Genomic DNA, 27974 nt, shown 5'->3' on the forward strand with positions numbered 1-27974 from the left:
TTAAGGGTAGCTTTAGTGTAGCTTAAACTTGTTTCAGTGTCAAGTAAATTGGTAGCTGGAACAAATGCATTTTCAGAGTAGCTTCCACAACACTGGCGGACCCGTAGACACACACACACACACACACACACACACACACATACACACACACACACACACACACACACACACACACACACACACACACACACACACACACACACACACACACACACACACACACACACACACACACACACACACACACACACACACACACACACAAAATCAAGAACAACAAACACACACACAAACACTAAGCACACATACATGTCTACAATAGTATGGGTCTCGTTTATCAACCATGGAGAATTTAGAAGACTACAAGAGTATAAAAACAACCATGTCACTCAATCCAAAAACCAACTTAGCGAATGAGGAATCTAGACCCTTTGGCACAACAATGGCGTGTTGGTATAAACAAGCTCCCCACCCCCTCAGTTAGCAACACCAAATCCTGAGTCAGTATGTAGCCGTTACACTTTGTGTGTGTGTGTGTGTGTGTGTGTGTGTGTGAGTGTCTGCTTTTTCTGCCTCTGTTTCTGATTCAATCAGAACATATGGAACACATAGGTGTACGTGGGCTCACCTCTAACCCAGGGATCAGGCTCCATCTCCTGGGGGCAAATTCCTTCAGCCCCCCCCCCCCCCCCCCCCCCTATATATACCTACATATCAAAACAGAGGAGACAAAAGTACAGTATAGTCTAGCCCCCTTGCTGTTAAGCAGATGTGCACCAACCTGTTCTCCAGTTAGGTTCAGCATGGATTTCAGATCTGTCCCATTGAGTAATGACACCTGCATTGAGAGAGTTAGTAAAAGACCTTCAGTTATCAACCATGGTTGTAGTAGAACCATCAACAAAATGACTGTCCATTTGTGACATGTATGCATTTCATGCTTGTTTATCTACATTCAATATATTTATCTCTTTAAATCTCCCTATTAATACACTTCCTGCAGTGGATGTGAATGTAACCAAATGGAAGGATTTTACTGTATCTTTCTATGGATATTCCCCCTGTTTATATTTTGGCATCCTCTCACTCCCTTTTTTCTCCCTACAGTAACATACGTTACATCTATGTCAGGGGTAGGCAACTAGATTCAGCCACGGGACAATTTTTGTCCGAGCGGATGGTTAGGGGGCAGGAACATAATCATAATAATTTGTACACTGCACATTGACCACAAGTAAACCCAAAAAGAGATTGTTATTTTCAAATACAATCATTTCATACCTTGATTACATTGAGACATGATCACATACTGTGTGTCTCTCTTTTTATTTGTAGGAATACTTGGGAACAGATTTCCTGAATTACATTTTTTAACTGTCTTATTTGATCAAAAACAAAAATATATTTGAATGCAATCTTTGGGCGGCCCAAAAGAAATCACTCGCAGGCCGGTTTTGGTCCGTGAGCCGCCTATTGCCGACTCCTGTTCTATGTCACCCCAATGTCATCCTTATTATGTTAACCCTCGTTAACTTTCATCTAGAATGAATGATGATGTATAAATATGTGAGGACTCCTTACTAAACCATGCAGCATTTGTCCTTTGGGAACTCCGGTGATGAAGTCTGAAAAGACAGAAAATGAGAAAGAAATAAAGAAAATAAGTTTAAAAGATTGGAGAGAGCAGTTGAGTCCAAGCACTTCCAAATACACAAGGGTCAAAACTTTGCTGGTAATAACCCAGTGTTTAAAATAGGGAAAGCTGAGGCTTGTTTGTTGCAGGTGCATGGGAAATCTATGATACTGTACAAGCTTAATAACTTAAGTGATACAGGCAAGCCCACAAGTTTTTCTTTTCTTTTAAAATAAGTCAGTGTTGAAAATATTCCTGTTGTGGCTTTGAGTGAGTTACTGAACTGGATAAGCTTCAGGGAAATATATTAGTGAGAGTCAAGTTGCCTCGTTTTAAATGTGTCTTCTGTTCAAGAATACTATCTGTCAAGTACTTACTACAATAGACTATAAAGACATGTGATAAGTACATTATTATCTTATGCTCTGATACATTCACACGCTCTAATGACTAGCTCTCTAATGACTAGCGCTCTAATGACTAGCGCTCTAATAACTAGCCCTCTAATGACTAGCGCTCTAATAACTAACGCTCTAATGACTAGCACTCTAATGACTAAAGCTCTAAAATGACTAAAGCTCTAATGACTAGCTCTCTAATGACTAGCGCTCTAATAACTAGCGCTCTAATGACTAGCGCTGTAATGACTAGCTCTCTAATGACTAACGCTCTAATGACTAGCTCTCTAATGACTAGCTCTCTAATGACTAACGCTCTAATGACTATGCTCTAATGACTAGCGCTCTAATGACTAGCGCTCTAATGACTAGCGCTCTAATAACTAACGCTCTAATGACTAGCACTCTAATGACTAAAGCTCTAATGACTAAAGCTCTAATGACTCATGCTCTAATGACTAGAGCACATTAGTATATTAGAGCACAGGGGGTCTTTAGATGGTTAACTATTAGAGAGGGCTATGGGGTAAGCAAACCCAAAGCCCAATCATGCTCGAACAAGTAAGTTGGCGCTGTAAATATGACACTCACCTTCAATATCATCTCCACTGAACTCCCCTCCAGCAACAGAGTAACCTGGAATGAGAGTGAGAGATCGAGAGAGCGAGAGGGAGAGCAAGCAAGAGTGAGAAAGAAAGAGAAAGGGGGAGAGAGAGAAAGAAATAAAGATAGATAGAAAGAAAGATAATGAGGGAGAAAGAAAGGTGGAGAGAGAACGAGAGAAAGAAAGCGAGACAGAGAAAGGAGAGAGAGAGAGAGAAGAGTGAGAGCAATGAGAAATCAAGAAAGGCCACCACTTAGGTCTCTGATCAAAAGCAGTGCACTGTGAGGGGAATAGGGTGTCAGATGCAGCCTCTAGCTACTGTAGCTCCTATGAAGAAGTGGAGCATACTAACCGAGGTAGCTGTCGTCATAGCTCCCCTGCACCTGCCGAGTCTGGATCTGCCCAGTAACAGAGAGCAGGAAGTAGGATGGGAAGTAGGCCTTGACGATTTCCTCTGTGGTGGCTGAGACTAGTTGACCTGTAGGCCGGAACGGATGGGGAAAAGAGCCAGAGGTTAGAGGTTAAGACTTTTGAACTATGTTTTTTAGCTGCACTAAAATGATTGTCGAGGTTTGGCCCTGTGGATGGTGTAGGGGATAACTAATAGGCCGTTGTCTGCGCAAGTTCCAAACCCGCCCTTTCACTATACTGACATATACAAAGCTCTTTTTTTTTAAACCTTTATTTAACTAGGCAAGTCAGTTAAGAACAAATTCTTATTTTAAATGACGGCCTAGAAACAGTGGGTTAACTGCCTGTTCAGGGGCAGAACGCCCCAGGGTAGCCTAGTGCAGTCATTTTTCCCGTCTCTCTCCACTGTACCTGTCTCTCTCCACTGTACCTGTCTCATAAACATGTGAATTCCCAGTATAGTTTTCTAAGCTGTACTGTATGCTATCTCTACATCCTGTACTTGAGCCAGTTCATAGTAATCCACATATGGTCTCAATAGGATCCTATCATAAATCTACTAGTGCACTCACCTTGCCAGTAAAAGCTTCCTGGTCCTCCGAGAACAACCTTCCCATCCTGAAACACGCAGAAAACCACCACTCTGATGAGAACCTTAGGTATCAAGCAACTTTTCAAACTCCATTGTAAGTCTCATGTTATATGACTAAACATACAGTATTCATTCAGTGTGCTGTTCCAGAAAGCAGGATCATTCAGTTATCCAGCTTATAAGCAGTCTGTCTTGATTTCCTCAATCATTCAGAAAGCAAAACTTGAATATGGGTTGTTTGTTGCTTAGTCAATTATTTAATGCCAATTTCACGTCTATATTTCTGGAAAGTTAATTGGAGGTGAATTCAGAATGTCTGGGACAGTTACCTGGCTAAGATTCAACCAAAATTGTACTTCCACTTTTAACCCAACCCCTCCAAAAGACTTACACACAGCACACACACAGGTTTTTAGAGAGGTGCGGAGGGGCTACCTACCTCCCCATACAAAAATCTCTAACTTACTGATCCTGCTTTCTGGAACAGCCCCCCAGAACATAAGGAGTTTGCCCCATTAAAAACTAAAAGAGAATCTCTTGTGAATTGTTTGTTAAGGAATTGTTCCTTGTCCTGTTCAACGTACCTTGGTGAAGTCAGCACTGAACCCACCCTGACAGTAGCCCTGTCCTGCAGGACCATGTCTCTCTGAGGTAAAAGGAAGAGGTGCAGAAAACATTGATAAGGCCACCACCCAATTGGCCCATCCAGGGCCTAATTTCCCAAAAGCATGTTAAGATTACGTTCATCGTTAGAACCTTTCGTAGGAGAATCATTAAATCTCTGAGCTGTTTCCCACTGTTATTTACGTTGCACTTGAAAAAACTCGTAATCTAAAGCCTGCCTCAGATCACTCGTAGAACAGCTAAGTGTGCCGTTAGATGCTTTTTTGCCCTCCCAAGTCACTTTACTCACAGAAGATCTCCGCTAAACATAGAATCACATGATTTATCCATCTCTCTGTGACCACCGATAACTTCACAAGAAGTTGACAACAAGTCGCCAATGTCTTTGCAATTGATAAAAACAAATGAAAACCGAGATGACTGCATTAAAAAATGAACAGTATGCTAAAGGCCTATTTAAATCATATTGAAGTATATTTAATTTTCAACCAATTGAGTTCAATTTTGCTACGGTCTGTAATTTGTCTTAATATATGTCATGATGTGTAGCCTAACATGTGCACAATGCTGTGCCAATTCTGTGATTCAGTGCATTTTTATTGGCTAAGCATTTGAATAAGCTGCCTCAATATTTGCAGCCGTAGGTGGTACTATCTCTCTAGGGGCTGATCCGTCGTCAGTATTATGAAACAATTATAATGTTTAGTTAAGATTTGATTGGAAGAAGCTGATCAGAGAGCAACGCTCCCTTTATTTCAGTCTTATCAGTATCGTCACATGCTCCAATGACGGCCTTACCGAACGTTCTCTCTGCATGGCGTTTTGAGAAAAGCGTGTTATCTTCCTCGGTTGTAGGAAAGATGCATCTTTAAAACCCTCGCATCTTTAAAATCACTCGGAAGCCTAAGCTCCATCGTTATGAGAAACCTGGCCCTGGGCAATATTATTGTTACATCTGCGCCTGCCACGCCCTCTACTGTTCCTCCTGTGTCTCCCTAACCTGCCGCCACTCCCCCAGTGCTCTCTCCCTCTTTCTATCTCTGTGTGTTTGTGATTATGCGGGCGGAGACAGGTGTGCTGGAGGCAGAGCAGATCCCCACCAGCTGCAACCTGTTCCATAATCAAGACCTCCACAAATATTCAGCCCTGTCACTTCTACGCTGCCAGATTGTAACCTCTGCTCAGTCAATCTGTGTTTTTTGCTGTTTGTTTCTGCATAGATCCTGCTTTCATGTTGTGCCTGTTTTCCCTTGCCTGAAGCTGTTTTCCTCTCTGCTACAGTTCTGTCCTCTCTGACTCTGGTCCCTGTCTCCAGTCCCACGTCTCGTCAGTCCTGCTACACTGTCCTGGACCCCCCCCACTCTACTGTTTCCTTGGATTCCTCTCCGGACCTGCTTACCCAGCCCCAACTCCCCTCGCTCCAGCCTCAGCACCTGGCTCCCTGTAACCCGTCCAAGCTTTCCCTGGCCTGCACCCCATCTTCCCCTGTATTTCAATAAATACCTTGGTTACCGTATCCCAGTCTCCTTGTCTGTGTCTGCTCTTGGGTTCAACTGCTCCGCTCCGTGTAACAATCATAACATTGTGAGCACACAAATCTCCCATTGACATCTGTGGTCAATTTATAAGATTGTTGGACCTAAAGTGAGGATTTGGCCCTCATCCTCACGAGACAAATCTGTGGCTGCATGTTTCGTCAGGTACAGTATTTTGGATAAGGATGTTGTTGCAGTACTGTACCTGTGCGACAGGGGGCGTACTCCACAAATGTCTTGAGGTTGTCCACGGAGAGGTAGCAGGTTCCTGTGGCATCCGAGAAGGGGGCATCGTGTTCCGTTCTCCAGTAATATCTTGGGGCACAAGCCTTGGAGACATTCAAGAAAGGAGTTCAAAACAACACACAAACTTCACAACTGTCAACTGTCAGATGTTGATACACATCCCTGACACATAGTAAAAAGTGTTTTATGACTGGGGCTATGGTCGACTTCATTGGAGGCTGCTGAGGGGAGGACGGCTCACAATAATGGCTGGAACGGAGCAAAAAGAATTGAACCATGTGTTTGATGTATTTGATACCATTCCACTCCAGCCATTACCACGAGCCAGTCCTCCCCAATTAAGTTGCCACCAACCTCCTGTGGTAGAACTTGTGTGTAGAACTTGTGAACGATATCAAAATCCAAATAAAATTATATATATTTCTGTGAGCAATTCTAACAGGACAGTTATATGATGACCTATTCCCTTCTATCCCACAGAATGTAGTAGCCTATCTTACCAGGACAGTGTTGCCATGGGAACGCACCGTAGCCCCAAACCACTGATGGGACTTGAACTCGACCTGGACGTCGACGTGGTTGACGTGGAAACTGCGATCCCCTGGGAGATGCCAAAGAAACGCACCTTTACATTCGTAATGCAGTACTTGTATGACACTGTAATAGCTCGCCTGAAGTTTGCACCAGTGTTTCCTCAAGTAACCCTACTGTTCCACTTACTGTATTTCAGGACTATCACACCTGATTCGACAAATGAGGTGCGTGATCAACTTGTTACTGGTACTTCCTGTATATAGCCATGTTATTACGTTGTACCCCTTAACATCGACTAGGTACTGGTACTCCCTGTATACAGCCATGTTATTATGTTGTACCCCTTAACATCAACTAGGTACTGGTACTCCCTGTATATAGCCATGTTATTACGTTGTACCCTTTAACATCAACTAGGTACTGGTACTCCCTGTATATAGCCATGTTATTACGTTGTACCCCTTAACATCGACTAGGTACTGGTACTCCCTGTATATAGCCATGTTATTACGTTGTACCCCTTAACATAGACTAGGTACTGGTACTCCCTGTATATAGCTATGTTATAATATCGTACCCCTGCACATCGACTAGGTACTGGTACTCCCTGTATATAGCCATGTTATTTTCTACTTCCTGTATATAGCCATGTTATGTTCTACTTCCTGTATATAGCCATGTTATGTTCTACTTCCTGTATATAGCCATGTTATGTTCTACTTCCTGTATATAGCCATGTTATGTTCTACTCCCTGTATATAGCCATGTTATTTTCTACTTCCTGTATATAGCCATGTTATGTTCTACTTCCTGTATATAGCCATGTTATGTTCTACTTCCTGTATATAGCCATGTTATGTTCTACTTCCTGTATATAGCCATGTTATGTTCTACTTCCTGTATATAGCCATGTTATGTTCTACTTCCTGTATATAGCCATGTTATGTTCTACTTCCTGTATATAGCCATGTTATGTTCTACTTCCTGTATATAGCCATGTTATGTTCTACTTCCTGTATATAGCCATGTTATGTTCTACTTCCTGTATATAGCCATGTTATGTTCTACTTCCTGTATATAGCCATGTTATGTTCTACTCCCTGTATATAGCCATGTTATGTTCTACTTCCTGTATATAGCCATGTTATGTTCTACTTCCTGTATATAGCCATGTTATGTTCTACTCCCTGTATATAGCCATGTTATGTTCTACTTCCTGTATATAGCCATGTTATGTTCTACTCCCTGTATATAGCCATGTTATGTTCTACTTCCTGTATATAGCCATGTTATGTTCTACTTCCTGTATATAGCCATGTTATGTTCTACTTCCTGTATATAGCCATGTTATGTTCTACTTCCTGTATATAGCCATGTTATGTTCTACTTCCTGTATATAGCCATGTTATGTTCTACTTCCTGTATATAGCCATGTTATGTTCTACTTCCTGTATATAGCCATGTTATGTTCTACTTCCTGTATATAGCCATGTTATGTTCTACTTCCTGTATATAGCCATGTTATGTTCTACTTCCTGTATATAGCCATGTTATGTTCTACTTCCTGTATATAGCCATGTTATTTTTATTCAAAATGTAATTTTTTTATTCACTGTATTTATGTTTAATCTTTAACTCTACATTGTTGGAAAAGGAAACGTAAGTAAGCATTTCACTGTTATTGTTTACTAAGCATGTGACAAATGACATTTAGTAGATCATTTGAATCAGGTGTCCTTGCACTGAAATACATGAAATAAATGCAATGGCTGAGGTGGTCCATCGATCTCAGCCACTGCCTGTTGGCGACATGTACTGTGTATTACCGCTGCCAGCATGGGCTCCAATCCATCCCACTGCGCTCTAGCACTCTGTCTCCTTCTATACTTGTTTCTCTCTATCCTGTCCAATAAACACAACAAATACAAAAAGGGGCACTACTGCAACAAAAAAAAGGAATGGCTGGTGGTACTCAAGAGAAGTTTCAGAAACAGTGATTTCTATTGTAAGTTAACTTTGTCTCAACATGATCCCTCATGTCATCCCTGTTTGATGTCACACGGTTCCACATGTTTTTATAACCCTGTCTAAGTCTCAACTCTTAATCCATCCACCTTGCTATTGGCAAGCATCAAACCGTTCAGCTGGACTTGGAATGCATTGTTACTGTAGTAACATTTGTCCTTCATAGTCTGATCCCTATTTTATGAAGGGGGTGGGGGGGCTCTGGTAAAACAGTTTCTTGTGACAGGAAAAACATCAAGCAGCTGGCTAGGAGAGCACATGAGAGACTTGGTTCTGGGTTATGAGAAAGGTCAAACTTTAGTCATGTTGAGAGATAGGCAGTGATGCAACCTGTCAGGATGCTCTGGTATGGCAACTGCTCGGCCTCCGACTGCACGGCACTACAGAGGGTAGTGCATATGGCCCAGTACATCACTGGGGCCAAGCTTCCTGCCATCCAGGAACTCTATACCAGGTGGTGTCAGAGGAAGTCCCTAAAAATTGTCAAAGACTCCAGCCACCCCAGTCATAGACTGTTCTCTCTGCTACTGCACGGCAAGCGGTATCGGAGTGCCAAGTCTAGGTCCAAAAGGCTTCTAAATAGCTTTTACCCCCAAGCCATAAGACTCCTAAACATCAAATGGCTACCCAGACTATTTGCATTGCCCCCCCCCCCCCTTTACGCTGCTGATACTCCCCGTTATTTTCTATGCATAGTCACTTTAATAACTCTACCTACATGTATATATTACCTCAATTACCTCGACTAACTGGTGCCACTACACATTGACTCTGTACCGGTACCCCCTGTATAGCATCACTATTGTTATTTTACTGCTGCTCTTGAATTATTTGTTACTTTTACAAATGTTCTTGTTATTTTTCTTAAAATTCCATTGTTGGTTAAGTAAACATTTCACTGTAAGGTGAAATACCTGTTGTATTCGGCGCATGTAAAAAATTAAATTTGATTTCAGAAAGTCACTCCTGGCCAATAGACTTCTTCCCAGGTAAGAAAAAGTTTAAGATTAAGAAGTTAATTAAAATATTTGATGCGGTAGACTTGGCAGTATGGGTTTGATGCATTTTTCTGATGCATAGACTTGAGTGGTGACATTAACCTTCCCATACCGCTGCCCTGTCGGTCGGTCTGTCTGTCTGGCTGTCTGTCTGGCTGGATGGCTGGCTGCTGGGGTCTGCCCTATGTCTGGCTGGCTGCTGGGGTCTGGACTGTGTCTGTAGTACACACTATACTCTTTGAACCCAGAGACCTGCATGGGAAACACGATGCACAAGCACGTGAAAGGAAGGGCCCAGGGCAGTGTGTGTGTGTGTGTGTGTGTGTGTGTGTGTGTGTGTGTGTGTGTGTGTGTGTGTGTGTGTGTGTGTGTGTGTGTGTGTGTGTGTGTGTGTGTGTGTGTGTGTGTGTGTGTGTGTGTGTGTGTCTTCCTGCGTGTCTGTGTAAAACAGCTATCGTCTTAATTCCTGAATTAATTTATCACATCAGCTGTTCCTTCAATTTCGATAATGTACTTATAAGGGTGTATATTTGTGTGCATATAAGCCGGTGGATGTATACAGCACACATTTTTGTGTACACAGTATGTGTTTGTGATCACAGATAGGTTTGTAAGCAGTGCATGTGTGTGTATTTGTGTATGTATAAACAGTTTACGTGCAAGAGAAGGTGTGTATCCAGGTTATGTGCATTCATGTCTGACTACAGCATACATTAGCTTCAGAAACTATTCACACACCTGGACTTTTTACACATTTTGTTGTGTTACAAAATGGAATTAAAATATATTTAATTGCCATTTTTTTGTCAACGATCTACACAAAATACCCTGTCATGTCAAAGTGGAACAAAATGTTTAACATTTGTAAGATAAGTCATGAACAATAAAACACTAATTTGTTGATTAGATAAGTACTCAACCTCCTGAGTCAATATATGTTAGAATCACCTTTGGCAGCGATTACAACTGTGAGTCTTTCTGGTTAAGTCTCTAAGAGCTTTCCACACCTGGATTGTGCAACATTTGCCCATTATTCTTTTCAAAATTCTTCAAGCTCTGCCAAATTAGTTGTTGATCATTGCTAGACGACTGTTTTCAGCTTTTGCTATAGATTTTCAAGCCGGTTTCAAAACGGTAACTCGGCCACTCTGGAACATTCACTGTCTTCTTGGTAAGTAACTCCAGTGAGTGTAAATTTGGCCTTGTGCTTTTAGTTTTTGTCCTGCAGAAAGGTGAATTCATCTCCCCGTGTCTGGTGGAAAGCAAACTGAACCAGGTTTTCCTCTAGGATTTTGCCTGTGCTTAGATCCATTTCATACATTATTTGTATCTAGTCCTTAATGATTACAAGCATACCCATAATGTGATGCAGCCACCACTACGCTAGACAATATGGAGAGTGATACTCAGTAATGTGTTGTATTGGATTTGCCCCAAACATAACACTTTGTATTCAGGACAAAATGTTTTCCACATTTTTGGCAGTATTTCTTGTGTGCCTTGTTGCAAACAGAATGCATGTTTTGGAATCTTTTTTTATTCTGTACAGGCTTCCTTCTTTTCACTCTGTCAATTAGGTTAGTATTGTGGAGTAACTACAATGTTGTTGATCCCAGCCATTAAACTCTGTAACAGTTTTAAAGTCACCATTGGACTCATGGTGAAAACCCTCAGCGGTTTCCTTCCTCTCTTGCAACTGAGTTAGGAAGGACACCTGTTTCTTTGTAGTGGCTGGGTGTATTGATACACCATCCAAAGTGTAATAAATAACTACACCATGCTCAAAGAGATATTCATTGTCAGCTTTTTGTATTTTTACCCATCTACCAATAGACGCTCTTCTTTGCGAGGCATTGGAAAACCTCTCTGGTCTATGTAGTTGAATCTGTGTTTGAAATTCACAGATAATTGTATGTGTGGGGTACAGAGACGAGGTAGTATTTCATAAATAATGATAAACACCATTATTACACACAGAGTGAGTCCATGCAACTTATTATGTGACTTGTTAAGCAAATGTTTACTCATGAGCTTATTTAGGCTTGCCATAACAAAGGGGTTGAATACTTATTGACTCAAGGCATTTCAGCTTTCATTTTTTACTAATTTGTAACAATTTCAAAAACCATAATTCCACTTTGACATTATGAGGTATTGTGTGTAGGCCAGTGACAATAAAAATCTAAATGTAATCATTTTTATTCAGGCTGTGGAATGCGGAAAAAGTCAAGGGGTGTGAATACTTTCTGGAAGCATTGTATGTGTGTATATCCTGTTTATGTGCATTTGTGTCTGTACCTGAGTACAGTATGGAACAGCGTCAAACATGTATTTTCTATATGTTTGACGTGTTTGATACTGTTCCATTAATTCCATTCCAGATATTACAATGAGCCCATCCTCCTATAGCTCCTCCCACCAGCTTCCACAGGTGTACAGTATGTATGTGAGTATCTGAGTATGTGTGTATCCAGTGTGTGTATTGTAACGGTTTTGACTTGGGGTTATTGTCTGTAGGGTGCCAGGTAGATTCTACCTACCAGAGAAAATATTGATTTCTCCTTTTTGTTTGTGAGGGAATGAGTCCCGTCTAGTCCGTCAAGTCTACACCAATACAAAGGACTCAAGTAAAAGTCAGGATGGACGTAAACCCTTAAAACATTGGAAATAGCTTTAAAACTGTTCTTCTGCGTGGGTTGTATTACCAACATAAATGATCACACACATAATAATATAACAAACAATGAGCTCTGGTTCCTCGAGAAAAGTCCCGTACCTTGGGCCTAAAAGAGTCCAGACAGGTAAAGGAGTTCAGTGAACTCCAGTGACCTTAGTCACACAATGTTGGTCCATTCATCAAAATATCTAATTATTTTACAACACAACCATAAAGAGTATCAAATCTCTGTAGTCTTCAACTACAACTGACCACAAATCAACACGGTATAAATCACACTCAAACAAATGAAATACCATATGCAAAAAAGTTGTAGTTAGTCAGTCAGTCAGACAATCCAATCCGAGAAAGGCCATGAGGAAACAGACCAACTGAGATGTGTAGTCCAAAGGAAGAAATGAGTGGATCGATCCTGGTTAAACTAGAGACAAGGCTACAAAGCACACTTTTAAATACAACAAAACAAACGGAGTAAAGAGGGTTGAACACATCCTCATTGGCATCACCATCACAACCCCCTTTTGTGCAGCTGATGCTGGCTATTTAGTTGGGAATTAAACGGGAAGCGTCGTGTTAGAAGGAGAAGTGCAGACGGTTCAGACTAATTCAGGGCCGTCACAGCATGTGTCTATGCAACGTACAATATATGTTTGTAACCTATGTGATAACACACACCCTCTGATCCTCAAACGGTGGACCACGTCCTGCTGTATCTGATGGAGTTTGTGACCGCTTCGCTGGTAAGCAGAGCCAGGGGTCCTCAGGGGTCCTTGTCCCCATAATGACTTTGGCCTAATTACAGTTACAACACTGGGCTTCAAGCCACCCAGCCAGGAAATCAACCAAGGCTCTATAGGATTTGGAAAGGGGGAATAGAAGAGAGGACTTGGCCACTACAAAACACGGTACAAACTTCAAAGAATGGTTTAAATAAAAATGGAGCACTGTTGGTGAAGAATCCCTAAGCCTTGACGGAGAGGTTTATCCCCATAACTTTAAGGTCATCCTAGCCAGTGAGCTCGCTAATAGAAGCCTTATAGTTTAATGGCTGAAGAGGCATTTTTATGGTTAAACAATCCAACTTTAACTGGGGGGTATAATTTGAAATACGGTATACACTGTCTTTGTAAAATCTACATATGAAACATGACGTTAACTTTGCTATTTTTTGTTTTTATTTAAATTTTATTTCACCTTTATTTAACCAGGTAGGCTAGTTGAGAACAAGTTCTCATTTACAACTGCGACCTGGCCAAGATAAAGCAAAGCAGTGCGACACATACAACAACACAGTTACACATGGAATAAACAAACATGCAGTCAATAATACAATAGGAAAAGTCTATATACAGTGTGTGCAAATGAGGTAGGATAAGGGAGGTAAGGCAATAAATAGGCCATAGTGGCGAAATAATTACAATATAGTAATTAAACACTGGAGTGATAGATGTGCAGAAGATGAGTGTGCAAGTAGAGATACTGGGGTGCAAAGGAGCAAAAGAAATAAAATAAATAACAGTATAGGGATGAGGTAGTTGAATGGGCTATTTACAGGTGCAGTGATCTGTGAGCTGCTCTGACAGCTGGTGCTTAAAGTTAGTAAGGGAGATATGAGTCTCCAGCTTCAGTGATTTTTGCAGTTCGTTCCAGTCATTGGCAGCAGAGAACTGGAAGGAAAGGCATGAGGAATTGGCTTTGGGGGTGACCAGTGAGATATACCTGCTGGAGCGCGTGCTACGGGTGGGTGCTGCTATGGTGACCAGTGAGCTGAGATAAGGCGGGGCTTTACCTAGCAAAGACTTATAGATGACCTGGAGCCAGTGGGTTTGGCGATGAATATGAAGCGAGGGCCAGCCAATGAGAGCATACAGGTCACAGTGGTGGGTAGTATATGGGGCTTTGGTGACAAAATGGATGGCACTGTGGTAGACTGCATCCAATTTGCTGAGTAGAGTGTTGGAGGTTGTTTTTTAAATGTCAAGGATCGGTAGGATAGTCAATTTTCCGAGGGTATGTTTGGCAGCATGAGTGAAGGATGCTTTTTTTGCGAAATAGGAAGCCAATTCTAGATTTCTTTTTGGATTGGAGATGCTTAATGTGAGTCTGCAAGGAGAGTTTACAGTCTAGCCAGACACCTAGGTATTTGTAGTTGTCCACATATTCTAAGTCAGAACCGTCCAGAGTAGTGATGCTGGACGGGCAGGCAGGTGTGGTCAGTGATTGGTTGCAGAGCATAGGCCAAGGAAGGAGAGTTGTATGGCATTGAAGCTTGTCTAGAGGTTTGTTAACACAGTGTCCAAAGAAGGGCCAGAAGTATACAAAATTGTGTCATATGTGTATAAGTGGATCAGAGAATCACCAGCAGCAAGAGCGACATCATTGATGTATACAGAGAAAAAAGTTGGCCCGAGAATTTAACCCTGTGGCAGCCCAATAGAGACTGCCAGAGGTCCGGACAACTGGCCCTCCGATTTGACACACTGAACTCTGTCTGAGAAGTAGTTGGTGAACCAGGTGAGGCAGTCATTCGAGAAACCAAGGCTGTTGTGTCTGCTGATAAGAATGTGGTGATTGACAGAGTCGAAAGCCTTGGCCAGGTCGATGAATGATGAAATACTCCCTGCACAGTATTGTCTCTTATCGATGGCGGTGATGATATTGTTTAGGACCTTGAGAGTGGCTGAGGTGCACCCATGACCAGGTCGGAAACCAGAATGCATAGCGGAGAAGGTACGGTGGGATTTGAAATGGTCGGTGATCTGTTTGTTAACTTGGATTTCGAAGACCTTAGAAAGGCAGGGTAGGATAGATATAGGTCTGTAACAGTTTTGGTCTAGAATGTTTCCCCCTTTGAAGAGGGGGATAACCGCAGCAGCTTTCCAATCTTTGGGGATCTCAGACGACACAAACGAGAGGTTGAACAGGCTAGTACTTCTCAAATAGTGGGGCGCGCCCCCCTGGGGGGGCTCGGAGCGATGCCAGGGGGGACCCCGGGGAACATGCTTTTTTTTGCCGCAGGGAGTAATTTTATTTTTTTTGCACCGAACAAGAGCACACAGCAGAGCAGGAGATATGAAGTGCAGATAACAAACCCTTAAGAGACACCATGGAAAAATATTTAACAGGGATGAAAAGAAAGGCGGAGAGAGATGGAGATAATGAGACAAACGTATGTCTCCCGAAAGCTAAGACGAGGAAATATGACGAAGCGTATGTAGCGCTTGGCTTCACTGTGACTACGGTGGGAGACGAGGAAATATGACGAAGCATATGTAGCGCTTGGCTTCACTGTGACTACGGTGGGAGACGAGGAGATATGATGAAGCGTATGTAGCGCTTGGCTTCACTGTGACTACGGTGGGAGATGAGGAAATATGACGAAGCGTATGTAGCGCTTGGCTTCACTGTGACTACGGTGGGAGATGAGGAAATATGACGAAGCGTATTTAGCGCTTGGCTTCACTGTGACTACGGTGGGAGACGAGGAGATATGATGAAGCGTATGTAGCGCTTGGCTTCACTGTGACTATGGTGGGTGATGAGGAAATATGACGAAGCGTATGTAGCGCTTGGCTTCACTGTGACTACGGTGGGTGATGAGGAAATATGACGAAGCGTATGTAGCGCTTGGCTTCACTGTGACTACGGTGGGAGATGAGGAAATATGACGAAGCGTATGTAACGCTTGGCTTCACTGTGACTACGGTGGGAGACAAGGAAATATGACCAAGCGTATGTAGCGCTTGGCTTCACTTCACTTTACGGTGGGGGACGAGGATGGGGTGAGGATGAGGATACGGTGGGGGACGTATGTTTACTGTGTCTAAAAATGTTGGCAGCGGACAGCATCAAGCCAAATAGATTAAGGCGACACTTGAAGACATTACACCCCAATCACGCTGATAAGCCGCTTGAATTTTTTCAGCGAAAACGTGCCGAATACTGTCAACAATCGTCCCGCTTTGTGAATGCTACTTCAGTAAACCAGCGAGCACTGTTAGCATCATATAAGGTGGCGTACCAAATTGCTCAGTGCAAAAAACCCCATAGCAGAGGAGCTGATACTGCCTGCAGCATTAGACCTGGTCTCTGTCATGCTGGATGACGCAAGTGCTGCAAAAATAAAAGTACTTTCCTGAAAACAGTTCCCAATATGACTGGGTGAGAGATCCTTTCAATGCACCAACTCCAACTAGTTTCAGCTCTGCAGAGGAGGACCAGTTCATTGATATGACGTCTGACTCCACATTGAGACTGAGGTTCACATCACAGACACTGGGTGAATTCTGGCTGAGTGTAGAGAGGCAGTATCCACTCTTAGGGCAGAGGGCCATGGGCATTCTTCTTCCTTTTGCAACATCTTATCTTTGTGAGACTGGCTTCTCTGCTGTTGCTTTACTGAAGACCAAGTACAGGTCCCAGCTAAACATTGAGCAGGAGCTGAGAGTTGCAATATTATGCTTCAAAACCCTCTTCGAAAAGCTGTGCTCTGCAAAACGTGCTCATTGTAGCCATTAATCCTGACTTCCTCATTTTGATTTTTTTTTAAAAATCAGCACAAATTGTTTTATTCATTTTTGTTTTATAGGTCAAAGTGTTTCATATATTGTGCTATTTTATTTTATTTTTCAGTATCAAATACAATGGATACAATGTTATGCAGAGGTGTACTTATACATTTTTTATAGACAAATTATACTATTTACAGTCGTGGCGGAGAGTTGGGGGGCACAAAATGTTTACTTCTTCCTAGGAGGGGCTAGTAATAGGGGTTACAACAATTTTGGCAGATCATTTTAGAAAGAGAGGGTCCAGATTGTCTAGCCCGACTGATTTGTAGGGGTCCAGATTTTCCAGCTCTTTTAGAACATCAGCTATCTGGATTTGGGTGAAAGAGAAATGGAGGAGGCTTGGGCAAGTTGCTGTGGGGGTGCAGGGCTGTTGATCGGGGTCGGGGTAGCCAGGTCGAAAGCATGGCTAGCCGTAGAAAAATACTTATTGAAATTCTCGATTATCACGGATTTATTGGTGGTGACAGTGTTTCCTAGCCTCAGTGCAGTGGGAAACTGGGAGGAGGTGCTCTTATTCTCCATGGACTTTATAGTGTCCCAGAACTTTTGGGAGTTTGTGCTACAGGATGCAAATTTCAGGTTTGAAAAAGCTAGCCTTTGCTTTCCTAACTGCCTGTGCATATTAGTTCCTAACTTCCCTGAAAAGTTTCATATCACGGGGGCTATTCGATGCTAATGCAGTACGCCACAGGAGGTTTTTGTGCTGGTCAAGGGCAGTCAGGTCTGGAGTGAACCAAGGGCCATATCTGTTCCTGGTTCTACATTTTTTGAATGGGGCATGCTTATTTAAGATGGTGAGGAAAACACTTTTAAAGAATAACCAGGCATCCTCTACTGTGGGAAATGAGGTCGATATTCTTCCAAGATACTCGGACCAGGTCGATTAGAAAGGCCTGCTCGCTGAAGTGTTTGACAGTGATGAGGGGTGGTCGTTTGACCACAGACACATTACGGACGCAGGCAATGAGGCAGTGATCACTGAGATCCTGGTTGAAGACAGCAGAGTTGTATTTGGAGGGCAGGTTGGTTAGGATGCACAGCTGGGGGCAGAAGGTGGTCTATAGCAAACGGCAACGGTGAGAGACTGGAAAGGTGGATTTTTAAAAGTAGAAGCTCAAATTGTTTGGGCACAGACCTGGATAGTAAGACAGAACTCTGCAGGCTATCTCTGTTGTAGATTGCAACTCCACCCCCTTTGGCAGTTCTATCTTGTCAGAAAGTGTTATAGTTAGGGAGGGACATTTCAGGGTTTTTGGTGGTCTTCCTAAGCCAGGATTCAGACATGGCTAGGGCATCCGGGTTGGCAGAGTGTGCTAAAGCAGTGAATAAAACAAACTTAGGGAGGAGGCTTCTTATGTTAACATGCATGAAACCTGCATGTTGTGAAGACTTTTACGGTTACAGAAGTCAACAAATGAGAGCGCCTGGGGAATGGGAGTGAAGCTAGGCACTGCAGGGCCTGGATTAACCTCTGCATCACCAGAGGAACAGAGGAGGAGTATGATGAGGGTATGGCTAAAGGCTATAAGAACTGGTCGTCTAGTACGTTCAGAACAGAGAGTAAAAGGAGCAGGTTTCTGGGCATGGTAGAATAGATTCAAGGCATAATGTACAGACAAAGATATGGTGGGATGTGAATACAGTGGAGATAAACCTATGCATTGAGTGACGATGATAGAAATATTGTCTCTAGAAACATAATTTAAACCAGATGAGGTCACCGCATGTGTGGAAGGTGGAACTAAAGGGTTAGCTAAGGCGTATTGAGCAGGGCTAGAGGCTCTACAGTGAAACAAGGCAATAATTACTAACCAAAACAGCAATGGACAAGGCATATTGACATTAGGGAGAGGCATGCGTAGCCGAGTGATAGTGGGTCCAGTGAGTAGCTGGGTGAGCTGGAGACACGGTTATTCAGACAGCTAGCAGGCCGGGGCTAGCAGAAGGGCCTTAGAGGGATGTTGCGACGGAAGAAGTCAGTTGTATCCCTTTCATGCGGTTACGTCGGGCGATCAGTCGTGATGGATCAGCAGGGTTCCGTGTAGTAAAAGGGTCCAGGCCAATTGGCAAAATAGGTATAGTAGCCCCCCAAAAAATGGCTGATGGACTACTTCAGCTAGCAGTCCGGAGTGCTCTAGACAGCTAGCGGGCCGCGGCTATCAGGCTAGCAGATGGGCATTCAGGGGATGTCGTGACGGGGGAGTCAGTTGAAAAAAAACCTTGGGCGGATTACGTTGGTAGTCCAGTCGTGATGGATCGGTGGGGTTCCGTATTGGCAATAAAATGGGTACAGGCCAATTGGAAAAATAGGTGTTGTAGCCCAAGGAGTGGCTGATGGACCTCTTCAGCTAGCCGGGAGATGGGCCTAGCATAGGCTAGCTCCAGCCTAATTGGTGCTTGCTTCGGGACAGAGAGTTTAGCCAGGAGAAGCCAATCGGATAGCAGCTAGCTAGCTGCGATGATCCAGGTGAAGAGGTCCAGAGCTTGCGGTAGGAATCCGGGGATATGGAGAATAAGGAGTCCTATACGCTCTGGGTTGAATCGCGTTGTGCAGACTGGCAGGAGTTGTCTGGGCTGAAGGCTAGCTGATGACCGCTAGCAGTGGCTAGCTGACTACTAGCTAGTTAGCTGGCTAGCTTTCTGTTGGGGGTTCCGGTTCTGAAGTAAAGAAAATAGCAGATCCATACCACATTGGGTGAGACGGGTTGCAGGAGAGTATGTTGAAGTTGGGGTCAAGAAAAATATTTTTTTAAGTAATATATGCGAAGAAAAAAATGTTAAAATATATATACACGGGACACGACAAGACGAAGACAAAAGACGCCTGACTGCTACGCCATCTTGGATTTCAAAATGGGGAATGGGGAAACTTATCATTCTTTACACAAGGAAGAAACATTGATGAGCTGCTTTTCCACACATTCACACCAACTCATTCCACCAGGTTATTCAGCCAGGTACCTTACCTTCATTGTCAAAATTGACAACACTGCAATCCGATTGGTCCTGGCTCCAGGGACACAAGTACACAGATCCACCTTCGATGATGTTCGTTTGGCTGGTGTTAGCTTTGGGAGCACCAATCAGAATACTGAAACTGTAGAATAAAAACAGAAGACAAAACACAGTATTAGTGCACGGTCGGCCAAAAATAGTGGGAGTACACGAAGCAAGGAGTACTTTTGATCTATTCATCTTCGGTTGTTGTTTTTAACTGATTTGAGCAATGATTTGGCCACATATACTTCCCTCCCTTCATGGATCCTTTAACATATAGGTGAGTGATCTTGTCTCACTCAAAAGGCATTTACAAAGTTTTTCATTTTAGGACAGCTAATCTAGGATCATGTCCCCGATACAAAAATATAGAAAACTATCGGCCAATATCCTCTCAAAACATTTTGAAAAAGCTGTTGCGCAGCAACCTACTGCCTTCCTGAAGACAAACAATGTATACGAAATGCTTCAGTCTGGTTTTAGACCCCATCATAGCATTGAGACTGCACTCGTGAAAGTGGTAAATTGACTTTTAATGGCGTCAGACCAAGTCTCTGTATCTGTCCTCGTGCTCCTAGACCTTAGTGCTGCTTTTGATACCATCGATCACCACATTCTTTTGGAGAGATTGGAAACTCAAATTGCTCTACACGGACAAGTTCTGGCCTGGTTTAGATCTTATCTGTCAAAAATATATCCGTTTGTTTCTGTGAATGGTTTGTCCTCTGACAAATCAACTGTAAATTTCGGTGTTCCTCAAGGTTCCATTTTAGGACCACTATTATTTTCACTATATACTGTATTTACCTCTTGGTGATGTCATTCGGAAACATAATGTTAACTTTCACTGCTATGCTGACAATATACAGCTGTACATTTCGATGAATCATGGTGAAGCCCCAAAATTGCCCTCCCTGGAAGCCTGTGTTTCAGACATAAGGAAGTGGACCGCGTCAACGTTCTGCTGCCTGCAACATCCTCCAGCATGACCGGTTTGGCGGTGGGTCAGTCAAGGTGTGGGGTGGCATTTCTTTGGTGTGGGGTGGCATTTCTTCCATGTGCTTGCCAGAGGTAGCCTGACTGCCATTAGGTACTGAGATGAGATCCTCAGTCCCCTTGTGAGACCATATGCTGGTGCAGTTGGCCCTGGGTTCCTCCTAATGCAAGACAATGCTAGACCTCATGTGGCTGGAGTGTGTCAGCAGTTTCTGCAAGAGGAAGGCATTGATGCTATGGACTGGCCCGCCCATTCCCCAGACCTGAATCCAATTGAGTACATCTGGGACATCATGTCTCGCTCCATCCACCAATGCCACGTTGCACCACAGACTGTCCAGGAGTTGGCGGATGCTTTAGTCCAGGTCTGGGAGGAGATCCCTCAGGAGACCATCCGCCACCTCATCAGGAGCATGCTCAGGCGTTGTAGGGAGGTCATACAGGCACGTGGAGGCCACACACACTACTGAGCATAATTTTGACTTGTTTTAAGGACATTACATCAAAGTTGGATCAGCCTGTGGTGTGGTTGTCCTCTTTAATTTTGAGTGTGACTCCAAATCCAGACCTCCATGTGTTGATAAATTTGATTTCCATTGATAATTTTTGTGTGATTTTGTTGTCAGCACATTCAACTATGTAAAGAAAAAAGTATTTAATAAGAATATTTCATTCATTCAGATCTAGGATGTGTTATGTTAGTGCTCCCTTTATATTTTTGAGCAGTGTATATATACTGTATATAGTGGGACATTCTGGTCTGGTCTACTTCCAGTGGGCTCAAACATCTCTCCACAATCCAAAAGACGAAGTGCCGGCTACATGTCCTACATTTAATGAATTCAGATATTAGTCCACCAAGGAGGCTAAACACGGAACACATTTCAATGGAGTATTGGGCTATTAAGGGTCAAATAGCAACAATCTGTGGAAATGGAATAAATGACGAGAACGAACACCACACTTTAACGTAGGGGAAACACTGCATTAACATTGCAGCTTATTCAACAGAACCATTCTAAAGCTGCTGCTGATCACATATTATTGCCAGACACCCTCTGTACCAAATCACTGGGGTTTCTGTGTTAACTAGGGTCATTGACTCACACCGTGGATGTCGCTGAGGCACATAAACAACTTTGGCATGCTGAAAAACAGCAAACTCTGGCAACCGCCTGTATAGGACAACACAATCTAACTTGCGGCATGTAATGAAATTCAGGAGAGCCTTTTCGGGCAAGTGAGAAAAAAATGCATGTCACTCTATTTGTCCCCCTGTGACATCAACTGTTTTCCACCTACTCCAAAACATGACAGGAGCAATCAACAGTCATATGATCAAGTTTGTGAAATCAAAACAATAAAAATAGATAGCTATTCAATGATTTAGTTTATTTCAGCACAAAGGCTACCGTTGTCCTGTCCTGACAAACTAAATAAAGCACCAGGGAAAAAGAGCTGACTCATACAATTGGACTGAATCAACATCTTGGTAATGACTCCACAACACACATCTGTCCCTCCCCCCAACAGAGTAAGACAAACAATTTCCTCGCCGCTGGTGTCAGAAAACGGGGACATTTATTAAGTCAATGGCATCAAAACGACTCTGCCTCTGAGGACAGTAGAAGGAAAGCTGTGACAGGAGAGTTGATATAGGCCTAGCCTCTAAAAATGTGTTTAAACATTGATCAGCTCAGCCCAGATGTCAATGGTGACCCTCAGATTTGAGTAAATTGGTCGTCCTTATTATCTATTAGCAAAATGAGCATTGTGACCTAACCCCTGACATTATAGGCCTAACGATTATGTCAAAGTTACATCTCTAGAGTTATCCCATTGTAAACTAGGCCTGCATGAGACTTTCCCTTCTACTGTAGGCTAATAGCACCCATGAATTCATCAATTTGAGAAAAGTGAATAGTGGAAAGTGTTGGTCCCATATCTCATGAGCTCAGAAAATGACCCCAAACATTTTCCATATGCACAAAAAGCTCATTTCTCTCAAAATTTGGGCAACAGGTGTGGCACATCAAGAAGCTGACTCAACAGCACGATCATTACACAGGTGCACCTTGTGCTGGGGTCAAGAAAAGGCCACTCTAAAATGTGCAGTGTTGTCACACACCACAATGCCACATATATTTGAAGGATCGTTCAATTGGCATGCTGACTGCAGGATTGTCCACCAGAGCTGTTGCCAAAGAATTGAATGTTAATTTCTCTACCATAAGCCGCCTCCAATGTCGTTTTAGAGAATTTGGCACTACATCCAACCATCCTCACAACCGCAGACCACGTATATGGCGTGTGGTTTGCTGATGTCAAGGTTGTAAACAGAGAGTCCCATGGTGGCGGTGCAGTTATGGTATGGGCAGGCATAAGCTATGGACAACGAACACAATTGCATTTTATCTATTGCAATTTGAATGCATAGAGATGCTGTGACGGGATCCTGAGGCCCATTGTCTTGCCATTCTTCCGCTGCCATCAACTCATGTTTCAGAGTGATAATGCATGGCTCCATGTCGCAAGGATCTGTACACAATTCCTCGAAACTGAAAATGGCCCAGTTCTTTCCATGGCCTGTATACTCACCAGACATGTCACCCATTGAGCAAGTTTGGAATGCTCTGGATCAATGTGCACAACAGCGTGTTCCAGTTCCCACCCATATCCAGCAACTTCACACAGCCATTGAAGAGGAGTGGGACAACATTCCACAAGCCACAATCAACAGCCTGATCAACTCTACGCCAAGGAGATGTGTTGCGCTGCTTGAGGCAAATAGTGGTCACACCAGATATTGACTGGTTTTCTGATCCACGCCCCTACCTTTTTTTTTAAGGTATCTGTGACCAACAGGTGCCTATCTGTATTCCCAGTCATGTGAAATCCATAGATTAGGGCCTAATTAATACATTTCAATTGACTGATTTCCGTATAACAACTGTAACTCAGTAAAATCTTTGAAATTGTTGCATTCCTATTTTTGTATATAATACAATTCCAGAAAGGGGCGGGGGGATATTCAAAGTCCATGGAATCCCTATTCATCCAATGATTTACATTTTCACTTTATTTGATCCAAATCCGCAAAAATGCTGAATATGTCTGTCTGGAATATACCACAAAATAACCTAATGGAAAATAGCCTACTTAACATGATGATGTGGCCGATGACAATTTGCTTCTTGAAAGTCCGATATCTTGAAAACTTGACTGCTGACATGCAAAACATTTTGGAAAGGACTAATAAAAACGATCCTTTTTTTCGAGTGGAGCTTCCATTGAAGAAGATATCACCCCATGAGAGTAAGCGGGTTGGCATTTATTGTCATGAATCTGAAGCTCTGGAGGCAGCTCTGCAGAGTAGTCACTAGCTGGCACAGCCACAAAGTCATAAAATCTGATTTTAAACCTAACCTTAACCGTAACCTTAACCACACTGGCAACCCTGATGCCTAACCCTAACCTTTAATTAACACCAAAAATCACATATTTTTTTTTTTTTTTTTTTTTTCGACATAGAACATTTCATCTTTGCAGCTGGCCTATCTAGCAGGAATCTCTCAGTTCTGCCTCCAGGGCAAGATTCATGACAATAAGCATCAACCTGCGCTTGTCCATTGCGGGTTCCCTATTAACCGTTATTCAAATCGAAATAGTAGGCTAGGCCCCAGTGGTAGCATATAGGCCAATAACATGATACAATGTCGTGTAGACCATGGGTGAAATTAGACTACATTGAATGACAAGAATATCAAATAGTACGGAATAATTTTAATCACATTTGAAGTGAAAGGAATATTGTATATTGTGGTGACATTTTCCTAAAACACCACTGAGTGGTAAGATTAATGCGCACTCACCTAGATGCATTATTGTAGAAAAAATCCACAGAATAACCGAAAAAAGATCCCTTAGGTCCAGAGTAGACGATCCGGTTTTCTGTTTCTAAGTTAAACGTTGCGCACAGCTGGATAAAAACAACTGCAATTACTACAAACCGGGCGCAATAACCTGGATTTCGCAGGATTGGGTTGACTGAAATTGCTGAAAGTCGCCGTCCAGTGCCCATCTCTTTTGTGCGTCGAATCGAAAGACAATAATTAACCTGCTATGAGGTGTGAAACGCCTGCCTGATATTTTGGCAATGCATATTCCAACATATAAATGAATTAATTGTGAATGGAATAGGATCCCGTTTCCCTCTGCATCTCCCTCTCATACTAGCAGTGTAAGACTCATAGAGGGAGTTCATGGCAAACTTATTTTGGGGTGGAGCTTTGGATATAAAAAACTGGGGAGGTTTCTGCGCAATCCAAACCAGATTTGGTGTATGTGTGTGCTACTGAGATGTAGGCCTTTCAAAAATAGAGAAAAAAAGGCTAATTTTGTGTTGGTATACATTATATTTTCAGTTTTTGATTTATAGGCCCAGGTTACAGTGATTAAATCTAACTGAGCTTTCACTGCAATTACTCATTATTTTGTAATGTAACCTATTAAGTATATGGGATCTTATTTTACTCTGGCTAGTTTTGTGAACCTCAAAATACCTAGAGGATATTATTGGTTCCTGTTTTTACAGTCAAAAGTGGTAACACACACACCACCTCGGACCATCCCCATGTTTCCTCTGCAGTACATGCCTTATAAATCATTGTTACAGAGATTACACACAAATAGAAGGATTTGAAAAATTGTCTACATTGTCAGCAATAAAAATAGATATTTGAACAGTCAAATGGCTGTATGACCCAACCTTGTTATGTCTTAACCCGTGCTCTCCTGCATCCCCCTGTTATACTCACACCAGCATGACAGGCTCATGTCTGTGTTTTATCAGAACAAAGTGATAGGAGGCATGACACAGACACATGGCATGACACAGACCCCCCCCCCCCCCCCGCCCCACACACACACACACACACACACACACACACACACACACACACACACACACACACACACACACAGGAAACCACAGGATTAGGGGCTATTAAAAGAACAACATACAAGCGTGTAACACCAGGTTTCAACATCTGTTCTGTTAGCTGAAGTCACTGTCTAGGTATTCACAGATCCTGACATGACTTGCCTGGAGATAATTGGGGGAGAAGAAAAATACAACATTTCCCAATGTGTTTTCTTGTTAACATTCTGCAGTAAAAGTACATCTCCTATTTAGATACCTGTAAGTGGGATTATTGCATAGATCAAGATGGAGGCAAGTTTGATTGAAGTTTGTTTACTTTTGTTTGAGTCTAGAGACTAAGACATCTTCATGTACATTACCATTACACAATCATCATCCATTCACCAATACACTACGGGACGGTTTCCCAGGCACAGTCCTAGACTAATAAATAATAGAGAATCTCCATTGAAAATGTTTTTTATTCCAGGACTAGCCTTAATCTGTGTCCAGGAAACCACCCATACATGTGTACTTAAATAATTATCCCTATTACTGGAGTAGAGGCAAACATTTAAGATATATTTTAGAGTTGATGGTGGTGGCCTCCTCCACCCAGACTGGTAATAATATCACATCTTGAGTCAGGTTAACTGGTGAATTCCTTCTTTTGAGACCTTTGTGCAGAGAATTAAAAACACATTTAGTCTTAGATACCACCCAATATTGTGTTACATGTTTTGGCAAAACTAGTAGTTGTATCGCAACCATTGTATCCAATGCATTATACATACATCAACAATCTGCTATCTAAAATGGTTATTCGGCTGTCCCCATAGGACAACCTTTGGAGAACCCTTGTAAGTTCCAGGTAAAACTCTTTTCACAGAAGGTTCTACCTGGAACCCAAAAGGGTTCTATCTGGAACCAAAAAAGGTTATCCTATGGGGACAGCCAAATAACCCCTTTGGAACCCTTTTTTGAGTGTACAGAACTTAAAAAGCTCCTAATGGACTAATGACAACAGTCATGGAGCTGCTTTCCTCTGATTTAGCATACAATACATCCGGCGATGGGCTGTATTAGTTTGCTGAATGATGTACAGATGACCTTGCATGTCTCTACCAAGAAGAGAGGTCATCGGTCCAAGAAGGGCAGGCATTGATTAGCCTGCCAATACGAGACTTTCCTTTAGCATTACAAATGTTGTCATCAACATTTTGCTTATAGATTTCTCAAGATATTTTGATGTTTGATAGGCTAGACAAACATGTTTGATAGGCTGTACATTATTGTCTAGCCTGAGTGTTTATAGTGTAAAAGCTCAATGAACTAATGAGTGTTGATCTGATTTTGCATAGCATACAGTGGGGCAAAAAAGTATTTAGTCAGCCACTAATTGTGCAAGTTCTCCCACTTAAAAAGATGAGAGAGGCCTGTAATTTTCATCATAGGTACACTTCAACTATGACAGACAAAATGAGAAAAAAAATCCTACAATGTGATTTTCTGGATTATTTTTCTCATTTTGTCTGGCATAGTTGAAGTGTACCTATGATGAAAATGACAGGCCTCTCTCATCTTTTTACGTGGGAGGACTTGCACAATTGGTGGCTGACTAAATACTTTTTTGCCCCACTGTACGTCAGGTGATGGGGCTGTATTTGTTTACAGAAGTATGTACGGACCTACACAGTCTATGGCAGAGGTAGGCAACCCTGGTCTTGGAGTACCGCGGGCACTTCATGCTTTTGACACTTCATGTTTTTGCATGTCCCTTAATGTTGATGATGTGGTTTTTACTGACAAGAAGCACATGGCTGAGGTCTTTAATCACATTATGTCAAGATTCCTATTTGACTCAGCCATGGCTTCTTGTCCATCCAACATTTCCTAATCTCCCACCCCTTCTAATGCGACTAGCCCCGACACTCCTCCCTCTTTTCCCCCTGCCCCGCTACAAAGTTTCTCCCTGCAGGCAGTCACTGAGTCAGAGGTGCTAAAGGAGTTCTTTAAACTTGACCCCCCAAAAATTAGTTTTAGTTTAGACCCTTCTTTAAGGTTGCTACCCCTATCATTGCCAAGCCTATCTCTGACCTTTTAACCTGTCTCTCCTCTCTGGGGAGGTTCCCATTGCTTGGAAGGCAGCCACGGTTCATCCTTTATTTAAAGGGGAAGATCAAGCTGATCCTAACTGTTATAGGCCTATTTC

At 42.6% G+C, this 27974-nt stretch overlaps 1 protein-coding gene across 1 annotated transcript in view; it reads right to left on the bottom strand.

Moving 5' to 3' along the window:
• LOC109891392 (integrin alpha-5) overlaps positions 1 to 25082 on the bottom strand; it is a 56790-nt gene extending 31708 nt beyond the window's left edge. Inside the window, exons 1-10 of the mRNA XM_020483885.2 lie at positions 24714 to 25082; positions 19815 to 19945; positions 6544 to 6644; positions 6003 to 6126; positions 4223 to 4284; positions 3619 to 3664; positions 2988 to 3113; positions 2623 to 2667; positions 1582 to 1625; positions 782 to 838 (exon numbers count right to left, since the gene is read on the bottom strand). Of these exons, the coding sequence (XP_020339474.1) occupies positions 782 to 838; positions 1582 to 1625; positions 2623 to 2667; positions 2988 to 3113; positions 3619 to 3664; positions 4223 to 4284; positions 6003 to 6126; positions 6544 to 6644; positions 19815 to 19945; positions 24714 to 24922 (945 nt within the window). The 5' untranslated portion in view covers positions 24923 to 25082. The remainder of the gene's footprint in view (positions 1 to 781; positions 839 to 1581; positions 1626 to 2622; positions 2668 to 2987; positions 3114 to 3618; positions 3665 to 4222; positions 4285 to 6002; positions 6127 to 6543; positions 6645 to 19814; positions 19946 to 24713) is intronic.
• Positions 25083 to 27974: the final 2892 nt, after the last annotated feature.

Source organism: Oncorhynchus kisutch, linkage group LG5 (genome assembly GCF_002021735.2).
Source record: "Oncorhynchus kisutch isolate 150728-3 linkage group LG5, Okis_V2, whole genome shotgun sequence".
NCBI classification, from domain to species: Eukaryota; Metazoa; Chordata; class Actinopteri; order Salmoniformes; family Salmonidae; genus Oncorhynchus; species Oncorhynchus kisutch.